Raw genomic sequence first — 15624 nt, 5'->3', positions numbered from 1 at the left:
CTCTCTGCTTTTAGAAGGTTGACTATAAGTTTGACTATTTATATTAGTGGAATCCTATGGTATTTGTCTTTCTGGGATTGGCTTATTTAGCTTATCATTTGTCCCAATTTTATCCATGTTGTTGTAAATGGTAAGGTTTCTTTTTAAGCTGAGTAATATTCTTTTGTGTTTATATGCCACCTTTTCTTTATCAGTTCATCTGTTTTTGGACAATTTGTGTTGTTTGCATATCTTGGTTATGGTAAATAATGTTCCATTGAACATGGGAAAGTAGATTCCTCTTCAAGATCCTGATTTAAATTTTTCTGAGTAAATACGGAGAAGTGAAATTGCTAAACATGTTAGTTCTATTTTTATTTTTTTGAGGAACCTCCATGCTGTTTTCCATAGGAGCTATACTATTTTACATTCCCATCTACAGTGTACAAGTGTTCTGATTTCTGTACATTCTTGCCAATATTTATCTTTTTTTTAAAATAGCTATCCTAAGTAGGGTGTAAGGTGATATCTCATTGTGGTTTTGATCTGCATCTTCCTGTTGATTCGTGATGCTGAGCACTTTTTCATGTACCTGGTGGCCGTTCATATGTCCTCTTTGGAGAAATACCTATTTCCTTTGCCCATGTTTTAATCAGGTAATTTTTTTTTCCTTCTTACCTTCTTATAGGTAAGAAGGCCTCATTTCTTATTTCTTCTCTGGATACTTCCCTTTTATATATATAGTCTTCTTAGAAGAGAGTAGCTTTTAATTCAGAATCTCCAAATGCCAGATTTCATTCTCTATCTCATGTGCAAAAGAACAGACATGTGATTTTCATTTGACCATTTGATCAAACACCTTCTCATCATCTCTACCTATTAATAATATCTAGCTAATGAACCCCCCTTTTTTCTAATACAGCCAGAATCTGTTTTTATTGCTGCAATAAAATATCCCAGTGATATGCTCTGCAAATTCACTTTCCATCTGCCTCTCCCTCTGTAGATTCCTCTGTGAAGACAGTGGTGTATGTGTCAAATGTCTGAAGGGAAGGACACAGGCAAAAGAGACCTGAGTGAAACATCATGTTAACAGAGTCTCAAACCTCAGTTTCTCTCTGAGGCCTTTGGAATAAGAATGAATGGATTGTGCTTTAGTAAGTAGTTAGCTGAAGCCCTATAATCGTTGTAGGCTGTGATTGGGAAATCTGGAATAGGACAATGTGCTTTCTGCCTTCCTCTTTCAGGGCTCTCCATTGGTTTCTAATTTTTAGCATGTCTGAGTTATCTGAAATATTGTTCAAACATAAGATTCCTGGACATCCGTTCCCTACTATATACCCCAAGATTCTGGTTCAATAGAGTCTGATGAAGATGGTCTCAGAACCATACTCTGAAGAAATCTGGAAGCCAGCCTGAGGATAAATCCATTATACAAAGAAGGAAAAATTAGAGAAATTCAGAGAAAAATGAAGTTAGAGCCCCAATCAAGCTGTGCCTGAAGCTTGCTTGATCTACTATAGTTTTAATGTATTTCTCTTTCGGAAAGAGAATAAATTCCTTGTAGTATGTATGCCAAAATTAAAATTGGTTTTCTCTTACTTGTAACTGAACGCACCCCAACTGATATAAAAATACCTTCATTTCAGACATCATATGATTGGATAGTCATCACCACCCAATGAAGAAGATTGTAGTTTTATTCCTATTTTATGGATGATGACATCAGCTTTAAAAGCTGGAATCTTTGCTTAATTTAAAGCAGTTAGAGTCAGATGCATGGAGGTGAATCTTATCAAGGCAGAGGGACCCTCTGTTAAGGAAAATTAAAAATTTGCCCCTATTTTTACTGGATTCATGTTTCACCACCTTCTTTAAGTCTTTCTGAAAATTGGACCCACATTGATATTCATTATGTAAACAGATTCAGTGCTACAGACATAGAATTTAATTATTTTTAAATAGTTTATTTCAATATTTCTTTTATTTTCTCCAGCTCTACTGGAGAGTAAAGTTCTCCAGTACCACACAAAATACTGGGTTGGTCAAATTCTTAGGTAGTGCTAGTGGTAGAGAACCCACCGGCTAATGCAGGAGATGTAAGAGATGCTGGTTCGATCCCTGGGTTGGGAAGATATCTGGAAGAGGACATGGCAACCCATTCCAGTATTCTTGTCTGGAGAATCCCATGGACAGAGGAGCTTAGTGGGCTATAGTCCATAGCGTTACAAAGAGCTGGACACAACAAAAAACAACTTCACACACACACACACACACACACAAATTTGTAATATCTTAAGGAAAAACCCAAATAAACTTTTTGGATAACCCAATACGTAGATTCTGGACAACGAGTGATGTTTTCCCAATGAGAAAAGTTAAGAATGGGGGAAAAAAAAAGAAAATAAATGCTGAGTGGGCACAAATCCTTTGTATGAATGGCACAGATTTACATTCTGGTGGATGGTAGTACCATAGCTCAGTTTGGCATACATCTGTATATTTATTTTATAGTTTTAAGATATTTAAGTGGTTTAATTCATGATCTTTCATTCTTTCCTTTTTGTTGCCACCTCTCAAATGCCTGAGACTACTGCCATGATGAAAGTAATTATATATTTGGTTTGTAATATATAGAAGAGCTTAGAGAACTATAAGATGTGGGATCTTGTTTAGGACCCAACAGTCGGCAGCCGCGTCTTTGGGGAGATCCCATGTGTTCTGAGGCTTTTTGCGGGGTTTGCTGTCACCTCAGCTGAAGGTGGTGGAGAAGGCAATGGCACCCCACTCCAGTACTCTTGTCTGGAAAATCCCATGGATGGAGGAGCCTGGTGGGCTGCAGTCCATGGGGTCGCTAAGAGTCAGACACGACTGAGTGACTTCACTTGCACTTTTTCACTTTCATGCATTGGAGAAGGAAATGGCAACCTACTCCAGTGTTCTTGCCTGGAGAATCCCAGGGATGGGGGAGCCTGGTGGGCTGCTGTCTATGGGGTTGCACAGAGTCGGACACGACTGAAGTGACTTAGCAGCAGAGAAATGTAAAGCAACTATGCAAATAGCAGATACTTTTCTTGCTACTTTGCTTGTCAGAATGGAGATACTAGCAAGTATGTTAGGATTATGTGATTCTCTGAACAGTTGAGTTCCTCAGTAACGAGATCGATTCATAAAGGATAAACTTTATGGGCTTCCCTGGTGGCTTGGTGGTAAAGAATCTGCCTGCCAGTGCAGGAGACACAAATTTGATCCATGATCTAGGAAGATCCCTTGGAGAAGAAAATGGCAAGCTATTCCAGTATTCTTGCCTGGAAAATCCCCATGGACAGAGAGCCTGGTGGGCTACAGTCCATGAGTTCACAAAGAGTCAGACATGACTTAGCAACTGAACAACAGCAAACCTTAAGGGTTCCAAGAAAAAACTCAGCCCAGCTCTTATTGGACAATCTAACCCCAGGCTTTTCTGAAACAGGTGACTCACTGGCTTTTTTGTAACAGCTTAATGTGTATGATGACTTACAGTTCGTAAACTGTTTGAGAAGAGTCTGAGAGCAATGGATGCTGAAATTTTGTAGATTTTGAGCCTGGGGTCAGGCCCCTAAGAGAGTGATATGTCTAGGGTAGCCTGAGAACTGACATAACCAAGATTCCTAATAGCATAGGTATTTAAGATCTAAAAACCCTAAATCTTTATTTCTTTCTGAACTTCCTAATTATCATAAGACATAAGATAAAATCTGCAGTTTTATAATTATTTCAGGTTTTTATATGTCTTAGCTTATTTGATCCTTCCAACCTCTTTTGAGACAGGTAAGGGTTATTAGCTTTGCAGATGAGGAAACTGAACCCCAGAAAGGATAAAGGACTTGCTGAAGATCAAATAAGCAGTGTCAAGTCTCGGTTTTTTGATTCCAAGTCCAATACTCTTTCTACAACAGCATGGCATATACATTTGGAAATTTATGGGGACCCCAAAATATCAGTTTCACTTTAGACTCTAGGAAAGGACTTAGACATCTGTGTTAAAAAGCACTTAGAATCAATTAGTAAGATAGAAGTAGAATCTTCGTCCTTAGAGAGTTTTACAAGTCAGAAGAATCTCCAGCCTAATCCGAACAGAGGCTACAGGAAGAGCTAAATGACTTAAAGGCTCCTTCAACTCTTAAATTTGAGAATCCATATTTCAAGGGCAGATCATCATTCCAAGAGTTTTGATTACACTGTTAAGAATAACTTACCCGTATTAAAGCATCTGTTTCTGACAACTGGCAGGTTTTACTAACAATCAGGTCCACTTTTGAACCATGACTACAGAAGGAACAAATGTTCTCAGGCAGTCCATCTTATCTTGGAAAAAGAGAGTAATACCAACCAAATGAATTCATGCTGGCTCTGTAGAAAGTGAGTGATCCCCTCCAAGCAATTTCAAGGGAAAAGGCCATCCAATTTTAAACTGAGGAATTTGGTTTGCAGATGAAGTCATTCATCTTGTGGCTACTAACCACAGTTATCCAATTGATAACCGTGCCTCTCTTTGAATTCGAGTAGGTTTGATTTAAATCACTAGTTTTCCTACAAAGAGCACAGTTTTGTTTTTTGTTGTATAATCCTATATAACAGTCCTTGAAAGTTAGATAGTTATAGCATGCATTTCATTACAAAAGCACAATAGATTTAAGGCAGTAATTTTGATATCCCATTTTTGTAGCAGAAAACAGAAGGATAATCTTTTAACAAGCAGAGCTAATTGTAGCAGATGGATTTGAAGTTACTGGAGAAGATGTTGAATCATCTTCAAAGTGGAGATATGAGGGTTATTTTTTGTTGTGTTTGCAAAGTGAAACTATTACCAAAATACATTATCTTTGAATACGTACTTGTATTTTGGATGTTTTTTCTTAATCAGCATATGTAATTATTTTAACACAACAAGCACATGTTTATTTTAAAATGTAATTACTATGTTTTCATTTAATTTCATTTCTTTACATATAGCTAGATTTATACCAAAGAGAATATGAAGCAAAATGTTAACCGTGCTCAGTCACTCAGTGGTGTCCAACTCTTTGTGACCCCATGGACTGTAGCCTGCCAGGCTCCTCCTCTGTCTATGGACTTTACCAGGCAAGAATACTGGAGTGGGTTGCCATTTCCTGCTCCAGGGGATTTCCTGACCCAGGGATCGAACCTGCATCTCTAGCATCTCCTGCACTGGCAGGCAGATTCTTTACTACTGAGCCACCTGGGAAACTCCATAACACAGAATTCTGTCTTTTAATTTAAAAGATTTTTAAATGAATTTACAAAGATTATTTCAGATTAACAAAATAAATTTAAAATACTATCAGCTAACTTCACTCTCTTCTTTTTGTTTATATACAATTTGAAAGTAAACCTGAGTCTTTCCACTTTTCAATTCCCAAATGAATTCCTTTTTTTTTTTTTAATGAGTTCACTTTCATGTATACAAAAAACTTTTCCAGGAGCTATTCAGGCTAGTTCAGCCTCCATGTTCAAAAAGGTACACATATTTCCCTGAGAAAGAAATAGTAACCAAATGTAAAAGTAACAATTTAAGGAAAATCCAGCTTGAATGGACATGAATAATTTCCAGCTAAGGTGTTTTCTGGGCTTCCTGGTGGCCTAGTGGTAAAGAATCTGCTTTCCAATGCAGGAGACGCAAGTTCCATGACTCCTTCTATTTCTTGGTGCTTTTTTCTCTATACTCTTACCAGCCAATATTTATTTGCTGAGTGATTTAACCATAGCACAGTGATTTATCATGACTGACATTATGTGCAGAATAACTGTTGGATGCCCAGGTGAATTCTTCTCACCAATTAAGGCTTAGTAGTTTTGTTGACTGGACAAACAGGAACTATTGTCATTATCATGGCTCTTGTTATTGAATCGGGTATTGGGATTTGACAGAAAACTGGATTATAGATTCTTGGCTTGATGGGTTCTACTCAGAAACTTTTCCTTAACATCATCTTAATACACAATTGGACATTTTTATCTGCTGTGGCTCTGTTAGAACTCTGATTTCTATATTTGAATGAATTATACTGATCTCTATCATCATTAGATGATTTTTTAGCATGAGAATGAATGTGGAGGGGCTAAACTAATTATAATTTTCACCTGTGATGAGGACAAAAGTGAACTATTGGCTGTTGTAATCAGATTGTGTATTACCTGACTTGTTCAGAAATGGTAGGTACTATGAAATTAATGTTTGGCAATAATAAGAGTTACCAGTTATGCTGCAGCTTTTAGGTCCCAGGCGCTTCCCGTACACTGTCTTAGATAATCCTCCCAAGACTCCTGTGTTCCCAAAATATCCATTTTACAGAATGCTTGTACCCCTCCCCATTCCTCCAACCTCCCAGCCCCTGATAAACATGTGTTTACTTTTTGTTTCTACGAGCTCGGCTTTTTTCCTGTGCTTATTGCCTGTTTAGATGCAAGTCAGTGTACGTTTCAAGGTCGATGCTGAGATATTTAGCGCTGCACTGCCCTCTTGTGCTTTGGACCGCATTCACAGCATGAAGGCGATTAAAACCTCACTGCCTTCTTTGCACTCAGTCTTCCCTCTTGCACTTCAACAGTTGAATTTGCCCGCTTGTTTTAAATTTAAATGAAGGTTTATGAAGGCTCTTGGCAGAGAATGGTGTCTTTGTCCACACTGGAATCCTGAACACTTCCTCCCCTGCACTCAAGATTTTCTCCTCTTCATTGCTCTCTCTTAATACTAAATTGTATAAAAGAGGTAAAAAGACAGCAAAGCAGCCAGTTTCCAAGAGCTCAAATGTTCGAAAGAGAAACTGCCGTTATCTATTGAGCTGCAAAGTTGTGTGTGTTCCAGTATTTCATTTTTATAATTAGACAATTATGAATTCCCAGTTATAAATAATTAATCAATGTTATCAGATCTGAGAGGAAACACATTTGACAAATGGTCAAACCAATGAGAAACCTAATTCAAGGCATCCTTAAAATGACTTTAAAAAGAAAGAAAAAAACTCTGAGAAATTCTTTAGACTGATAAAAATGCTGACATGTAAAAGACTCCCAAAGTAAACCAAAATAACCATAAAAAAAAAAAAAAAAAACTAAGAAACTTGCTTCTTCAAACTATTATTTTGACCTAATTGTCCCCTGAGCTAGTTTGATTTCAACCAAACTTGTTTCTTCCAAATCATATTTTGAGAACTTGTTTCTAATTTGTCTTTGGCTAAATCCCTTGCTACCCACACAAGCCAATACAAGGAATTCAGTCATCAAAATGAGGGTTTTTTTTTAACCTTTTACCTAGAAATGTATGAATTCAATTTGTCTTCCCTTATATATACTGCTTGACTTTTTAGTGTTTTCATAACCATGTAATTTGATCCTCACAAAAAGCTAGGAGATTATTTCTGTTTTACATGGGAGGAAATGAAGTTTCAATGAGGCTAAAGGATTTGTCCAAGGCCACATGGTTCGCTAGTGGACAAGTTAGAGACCCCAGATCTTTTAGGTTCTATGTGTGCGTGCTCAGTTGCATCCAACTCTTTGCGACCCCATGGACTGCAGCCCACCAGGCTCCTCTGTCCATGGGATTCTCCAGGCAGAATACTGGAGTGGGTTGTCATGCCCTTTCCAGGGGATCTTCCCAACCCAGGGATCAAACCTGATTTTGATCCTCTTAAGTCTCCTGCAATGTCAGGTGGGTTCTTTACCACTGAGCCACCAGCGAAGCTTCTTTAGGCTGTATACTGGGACCAATTCCATCACAATAGTGGCAAGAATGTAGACCCTGCCTTGCCCTCAGGGGTGGACCCTAGAACAGAGTTTAGGAACTTTTACACTCAGTTTCAACGTACAAACCAGGTGTTCACAGAATTTTGCTGTGGAATCTGAGGGAATTGAACTTGTTTTTAGGGTAGAGTTGATATATCTATCAGTCAATTTCTGTGTGTGTATGTGTGTTTAGCTCCTATGATACGACAATATACAAAAACACACAAGGATTTTTGACCAGCGCTACCAAGTGTGTAATGTTCTCAAACATTTTGCTCTCCAAGTTGTGCAATATGATCAAGGAAAGCCACATTTGTTTGTTCATCCATTCAGGAAATATTTATTTAACGTCTGTGCTGTGTCAGGTACCATCCTAGGTGTTGGGGATATAACAGTGAGCAAAACAAAGTCCTACTTCATAGACTGTTCATTCTAGCAAGACAGTAAGTAGTATATAGCACAGTGGGTATTTGAGGGATAAATTAGATGGCTTTTCATAGTGACCATGGCCCATACTCAGGAAAAGGAGAAGTCAATGAAGGTTCAAGGAAGTATGTTGCTGTTACATGGAACCACAGTGACTGAGGTCAAACTTTTTAAAGTGTGTTATACCAGAGGGTATTTGTGCCATTTGGGGAATATCAGTTTTATTATAAGAGTAAGACTAGAAATGGATGCAGATCTTGATTCCTCTCTTTGTTAGTTGTGTGATCTGAGATGTGTTACTCAGTGGTTTTTACTGTTTTCTCATCTGTAAAATGGAAGTAATATTAGTACCTATCATATCTCTACCTCTAGAGCTACTATGAAAACTAAAAAGATAGATAAGATATGGAAATTTTAGCACAGTAACTAACACAAATCAAGAAATTACATATAACTGCTGTGTCAGTCAGGATGCTTTCTGTTGCAGGTGACAGAAATAAAAAAGTTACTGGTCTACATAGTTATATCAAACAATGCCTTTGGACCCAATCATTCTGTCTGTAAGTTCAGCTGTGTTCCCAAGAACAAGTAATATCTGAGTAAAAATTCATAAATATTGAGCTCTTAAATATGACACGGTTCCAAGCACTTCGTATGGATTGTATTATTTAATCGTCACAACACTCAGTGAGGTAGATGATATAACCATCTCATTTTACAAGTGAGGAAACTGGGACACAGGGAGGTTAATAGCTGGAAAGAGCAAAAAACTGTTTTACTTTAGAACCTTTGTGCTTAACCATTACACAGATTCCTTCTGAAGAAATTAATAGGTGAAGAGGATAGAGTTTCAAATAAGGAAAAGTAAAGTATTATAGATAATTTTGACTTCTCATGTGACTAATAAATTCAATGAAAAATTGTGGGCTCATTTATCTTGGCACCCAAAGCATCTAACCAGTGTGCACACAGAAAGCAACTAATAAATATTTCACAACTGAACTGATTCAGCATTAGCAATCTTCTTTACTCTCTGCTTTCTCCAACAATGTTTAAGTATTTTAGCTTTGCATTTGCTAACTACTCAAGGCAATGGCACCCCACTCCAATACTCTTGCCTGGAAAATCCCATGGACGGAGGAGCCTGGTGGGCTGCAGTCCATGGGGTCGCTAAAAGTCGGACACAACTGAGCGACTTCACTTTCACTTTTCACTTTCCTGCATTGGAGAAGGAAATGGCAACCCACTCCAGTGTTCTTGCCTGGAGAATCCCAGGGACAAGGAAGCCTGGTGGGCTGCCGTCTATGGGGTCGCACAGAGTTGGACATGACTGAAGTGACTTAGCAGCAGCAGCACCTTGATCAAAAGTATTAGCCAACAAACTTAGGCACATAGTTATTTCATTTTAAAAAACTCGGAAAGAACTAATAGTAAACACCCCTATATTGAGATCGGAAAGGACTTTCTAAAGTGGGTCCCTGGAAAACAAAACTTTCCATCTTCTCTGGCGCCCTCTTGTGCTTTGTCATGGAAACTAATCCAAAGTGCCGATGCTTCCAGGACTTGAGAAGTCAAACAATCTTAAAAAATTCAACACACACACTCTTAGAGATTAAACTCTTTTCTGCCCATCTTTCCATGTTACACTAATCAGTGCTTGTGTCAGGAATTGTAAAATATTGTGTAACCTGGTTTTACCTAACCAGGTAGGCTGTAATTTACCTAACCAGTTTGAATTTCCTCCAGCTCTTATTCCTAGAGATTCATACAACCTGTAAAATGAACTTACGTGTTTTTTGGAAGCATGTGTGACTTGAGTTATCTGGCAGGACTGCCTTCTCTCTCTCTCTCATCCTTGGGTCAAGGCTCTGATTTCCTTAAAAAAATTTAAAGCTGCAAGAAGCTGTCTTTGGAAGAGGGCAGTCCATCTACGTGTCCTTGACCTAAAGGGCCCCCTGAGGTGGTGCTGCTTATTCATCAAAGTCTTGCAGAGTTTTCATTGGTTCACTGGTACCACTTTTCAAGTCCCCCTTTCATGTCCCCCTGCATCAGTGGACTCTGACATGTGAGCACTGGAAAGGAGTAGAGGCTCAGGAGGTAAAAACGCAAGTGATAGATTCTACACTGCCTTAAACGAGCTGTCCTGCCCCAGGAGTTGGCTAAACAGGCTCAGATGTTTCAGATTATTACACTTTAGCTGGAACCTGCATTATATTTCCATGAAACTGAATAATGATGATATTAAAATTATTAATAATAATGACTGAATTTTATTTAGTGCTTAATAGTTAAGCAATAAACACTAAATTCATTGCTTCATGTTTTACAGGCAGCATCTTGCTTCATTTTCACAAGTCTCCTAGGAAGTAAGTAGTGTTATAATTGTCATGCACAGATAAGAAAACTGAGATGCAGAGAAGTTACATACTTTGAGAGACACTATAGCTTTGAGAGAATCTGTCTGCTGTAATTGTCCGAGCCACAAGACTACAGTTCCAATGCTGGCTCTACTACTTTCTAACTGTGTGACTTTCAGTTATTTGCTTAATCTCTCTGTGCCTCAGTTTCCTTATCTAATAACTCCTGCTTCAGAAGCATATTGCAGGTATTAAATGAGCTAATGGTCCTTGCTGCTGCTGCTGCTAAGTCGCTTCAGTCATGTCCGACTCTATGCGACCCCATAGACGGCAGCCCACCAGAGGCTTCCCCAACCCTGGGATTCTCCAGGCAAGAACACGGGAGTGGGTTGCCATTTCCTTCTCCAATGCATGAAAGTGAAAAGTGAAAGTGAAGTCGCTCAGTCGTGTCCGACTCTTAGCGACCCCATGGACTGTAGCCCACCAGGCTCCTCCATCCATGGGATTTTCCAGGCAAGAGTACTGGAGTGGGGTGCCATTGCCTTCCTTAGCATATCGTTAAGTGCTATAAAAGTACTTTTACAAAAGGAAGTGAAGCCTAGGTTGGTTCAGACTACCATACAGTCTCACTAAGATGAAGATTATGCTTTTTCTCTTAATGGATATTGTTATGAAATGGATCCTAATAACATGTCTAGCCAAGGTGAATTTCTTCTGGGTGCAGCACAGTCATCTAAGATCTTTAAAAACTACTGATCCCAATTCAACAGGTCTAGGGCAAAGCTCAAGCATCTTTATTTTTCTGAAGTTTTAAGAGATGCTCATCTATAGCCAAAACTACAAGTCACTGCTGTAGTACTTAGATGTTGACAAAGATCTTTTCCATAATAAGGTAATATTTATTCAGGGGTTGCTGCCGCTGCTGCTGCTGCTAAGTTGTTTCAGTCGTGTCCGACTCTGTGCAACCCCATAGACGGCAGCCCACCAGGCTCCCTTGTCCCTGGGATTCTCCAGGCAAGAACACTGGAGTGGGTTGCCATTTCCTTCTCCAAAATGCAGAGCTCATTAATCAACTCTTTAGATTAAAATTTGGCTAACATCTGTTTTGTCTGCCATTTGCAGTAGGTTGAATGGTGCCTCCAAAATAAATAAATAAATAAAGCCCCGGGACCTGTGAGCGTGACCTTACTGGGGGGCGGGGGGAGTCTTTGAAAATGTAGCTAAGGAGTGGCACGCGCACGCTCTCGCGCACCCTTGCTCCCACAGTCCTCTTTGCGCAACCGGCTTTGCATCCACCTAGTGGTGGAGCGCACGAGTGCAGTGACGCGTAGAAGCCCCGCGCCACCCAGTAGGCCACAACAGTTTCAGAGCTCGCGACTCTTTAAAATGGCAGAGCAGCTTTCCCCGGGAAAGACGACGGACCAGGTGTGCACCTTTCTTTTTAGAAAGCCTGGACGAAAGGGGGGTGCAGGCCGCAGAAAACGCCGGATCTGCGACCAAGAGTCCGGAGGCGGAGGCGGCGGCGGCAGCAGCAGCAGCAGCAGCAGCAGCGGTGACGAAGGCAACAGGGTGGTTCGTCCTGAAAAGAAGCGGGCGATCCACACTCCGATGATCCAGAAGACCTGGGGCGGTGGTAAACAGAAAGGGGCTTCCGGGAACCGGAGTAGCGAGGAGGAAGTAGAGGAGCCCGAGAGTCTCGGCGTGGTCTATAAGTCCACTCGCTCGGCGAAACCCGTGGGGCCGGAGGACATGGGGGCGACCGCTGTGTACGAGCTAGACACGGAGAAGGAGCGTGACGCACAAGCCATCTTTGAGCGCAGCCGGAAGATCCGGGAGGAGTTGAGAGGCAAGGAAGATGATAAGATCTACCGGGGAATGAATAATTATCAGAAATACATGAGGCCCAAAGACGCGTCTGCGGGTAGTGATTCCTCAGGAATGGCGAGGAAGGGCCCCATTCGAGCTCCCGAGCATCTGCGTGCCACCGTGCGCTGGGATTACCAGCCCGACATTTGTAAGGACTACAAAGAGACCGGCTTTTGCGGCTTCGGAGACAGTTGCAAATTCCTCCATGACCGCTCAGATTACAAGCACGGGTGGCAGATCCAACGCGAGCTCGACGAAGGTCGCTATGGCGTCGACGAGGATGAAAACTATGAAGTGGCAAGGGATGAGGAGGAACTACCATTCAAGTGTTTCATCTGTCGCCAGACCTTCCAAAACCCTGTGGTCACCAAATGCAGGCATTATTTCTGCGAGGGCTGTGCGCTTCAGCATTTCCGCACCACCTCGCGCTGCTACATCTGTGACCAGCAGACCAACGGAGTCTTCAATCCAGCGAAAGAATTGATCGCCAAACTGGAGAAGCGTCGAGCTGCAGAAGAGGGTGGTGCTTCTAATTTCCCAGAAGACCCCGATAAGGGTCCAATTCCCATTACTTAATTTTCCCATTATTCTCAAATCTCGAAATGTTTTGTTGTTTTGGGAAAGATAAAAAGTGTAGCTAAGTTACAGATCTCTAGGTGAGATCATTCTGTATTTTTCTGGGTTGGCCCTAAGTCCAGCCTTAAGTATCCTTGTAAGGCAGAAGAGAAGGCCATGTGAAGACAGAGGCAAAGACTGATGTCCGCAGCCATAAGCCAAGGGATCCCTGAAGCCACCAGAAGCTGGAAGAAGCAAAGAGCTCTAGAAGGACCCCACCAGCACCTTGATTTCAGACTTCGAGCCTCCAGAACTGTGACAGAATACACTGCTGTTGTTATAAGCCACTCAGAGTGAATTTGTTATGGCAGCTGTAGGAACCTAATATACCATTTCTTTACCTCTTCTTGACTTTGAGGGTTCATGACATCGCTGGCTTCCCTGCTCATCTGGCTCTGTGTCTCAAATAAACCCTCAGCCCTTCTGGGACTCCTTCACTGCCTTCTGCGTGGGACCCTCGAGTCCTTTATGTGATATCCCTCATGTCGCTTCTTTGTTGGAAAGAAGACATGCCATGGCAACAGAAGTCCCCCCTCAGAAGGGAACTGGCTTTTGGGTAACATAGGGAAGGAGATGAACTCTAAGGACAGACGGTGTGTAAGCAGAGCACCATTTGCCCATGAGTTCCTTTCTATGTTTTCTCCTTTCTTAAAAAAAAAAAAAAGTTTATTTACTTTTGGCTGGATCTTCATTGCTGCACGTGGGCTATTCTCTAGTTGTGGGGGCCACTCTTCTCATGGTGGTGGTGTCTCTTGTTTCAGAGCGTGGTCTCTAGGCGTGCTGGCTCAGTAGCTGTGATGCATGGGCTTAGTTGCCTGCAGCATGTGAGGTCTTCTCAGACCAGGGATCAAAACCGTGTCCCTTGCATTGGCAGGAGGATTCTTTACCACTAGACCATCAGGAAAGGGCACCCCCCCCTCCCCACTTTAATCCCTCTCTGTATTGTTTCCATTAAAGAGCACATCTGAGGGTTACTACCTGCACAATTTATACCTCATTTTTGGGTACTGCAAAGTAAGAATGTTTGACAAGTTGACTCCTTCCTCTTCTTAGGGGTCACATAAAAGATGAAATAAAAGATAAAAAACGAAAGTTTTTCATGAGTACCAGCTAAGTGTCAACTACAAATCCGCACTTAACCAAGAGCATTGCCAATAACTGAACAACAAAGGCATTTGCCACCTGCCTCTATGGAGATTGAACCCCTTGCTGCTCTAGCTGTTGACCTTCAGCAACCCCTGAGGGAGTTCAGGGTGGAGTGAGACACTCTGTGCTCCAGGGAATCTGGTGGGACAGGTCTTTAGACAGTTGGATGTTTTTAGGAATAGATTTTATGATCTTAATCCTTGCATCTAGAGAAGCACTAAATCCCTTAATGGTGACATCATGACTAACAAAAAGCCTTTTGTAAAATGAGTGCTTCATGGTACTGAACTGCCCCTTTACCAAAACCTTATAGACTTTCCCCCACTGCCTCTTTGGAGCAGTCTCTCAGAGCTATCTGAGATGCTGCCTCCCGGGCTGCAGTCCTCATTTTGCCCCAAATAAAACTTAACTCACAACTCTCAAGTTGCACATCTTTTTTAGTTAACATAAGTATTAAACACTACCCCAAGAACCAGGACTATATCAGTGAGATAGATGTGGTGCCTGGACTCACAGGGTAGTCTTCCTGGGTTGATGAATACCATGCTTATCTACCTGGACTTGCCCAAGGTCACATAAGCTATTTAAGTGGCCAAGATTCAAGTCTTCTGTCTGATTTCAAAGTTCACGCTTTCCACCACATCAGGCCTATTGATCAGTGTTCTGGCAGGACCAGGGCTTCTCTGGTGGCTCAGAGGTTAAAGCGTCTGCCTGCAATGTGGGAGGCCTGAGTTCAATCCCTGGGTTGGGAAGATTCCCTGGAGAACAAAGTGGCAACCCACTCCAGTATTCTTGCCTGGAGAACCCCATGGACAGAGAGTTGTTCAAATGGGACAGTGGAGGAGAATTTAATAAGAGAAGATTTATAAGTTTGGGGAGAGTTAAGGAAAATCCAACAGGGAATGGTGCTGTGTCCCAGTGCTAACAATAGCTGGGTCTGAAGAGGTGTGGCGGGTCTGAAGAGGTGTGGCAGGGAGGTGGTTACAGGAACTTGGAGAGGGTGTCTGTATCTGTGAGGGAGATCTGAATGATGGGAGTTGTGCCTCTTGGCAGAGGACCAACCCCAGTGACTCTGTAGAGAAGGAGATGGGGAAATAAAGACCCTTAGCTCACTCTCTTCCCCCTTTCAGATAACCAGTGCCTCCCATTGGCCAAATCCAACTAGAAACTAGAGGACAAGCCAGAATGTTACAGGCTTTAGAGGTCAGCTCTGCCGTCACAGAGAGAAGGGTATGGAGGGTGGAAAGTGGATATGATGGGGCAAATGAGAAATGCCCAGTACACCAGTATTTCACAAACTTTTCCCATTCAGATATTACCTTTTTGAATTCATCGTATCCCATGTATCCCATATAATCATCTATTCTTAATATTTTTTAAATGTCGTCACTTTTAAATACCTTATTAAGTGTATTAATAGGTCACAAAGAGTCAGACATGACTCAGAGAC

The 15624-nt window shown here is 41.3% G+C and overlaps 1 protein-coding gene across 1 annotated transcript; it reads left to right on the top strand.

Moving 5' to 3' along the window:
• The first annotated feature begins 11820 nt into the window (after positions 1-11820).
• LOC102283462 (E3 ubiquitin-protein ligase RNF113A) lies at positions 11821-14048 on the top strand. Its single transcript, XM_005891848.2, has one exon. The coding sequence runs from the start codon at positions 11934-11936 to the stop codon at positions 12987-12989; it is 1056 nt and encodes a 351-aa protein (XP_005891910.2). The 5' UTR covers positions 11821-11933; the 3' UTR covers positions 12990-14048.
• The last annotated feature ends 1576 nt before the right edge of the window (positions 14049-15624 follow it).

Source organism: Bos mutus, chromosome 29 (genome assembly GCF_027580195.1).
Source record: "Bos mutus isolate GX-2022 chromosome 29, NWIPB_WYAK_1.1, whole genome shotgun sequence".
Classification (NCBI taxonomy): Eukaryota; Metazoa; Chordata; class Mammalia; order Artiodactyla; family Bovidae; genus Bos; species Bos mutus.
This window is presented reverse-complemented; position numbering and strand designations above follow the sequence as displayed.

Coding starts and splice junctions, on each gene's coding strand:
- LOC102283462 (XM_005891848.2), top strand. CDS start 11,934: ATGGCAGAGCAGCTTTCCCCGGGAAAGACGACGGACCAGGTGTGCACC.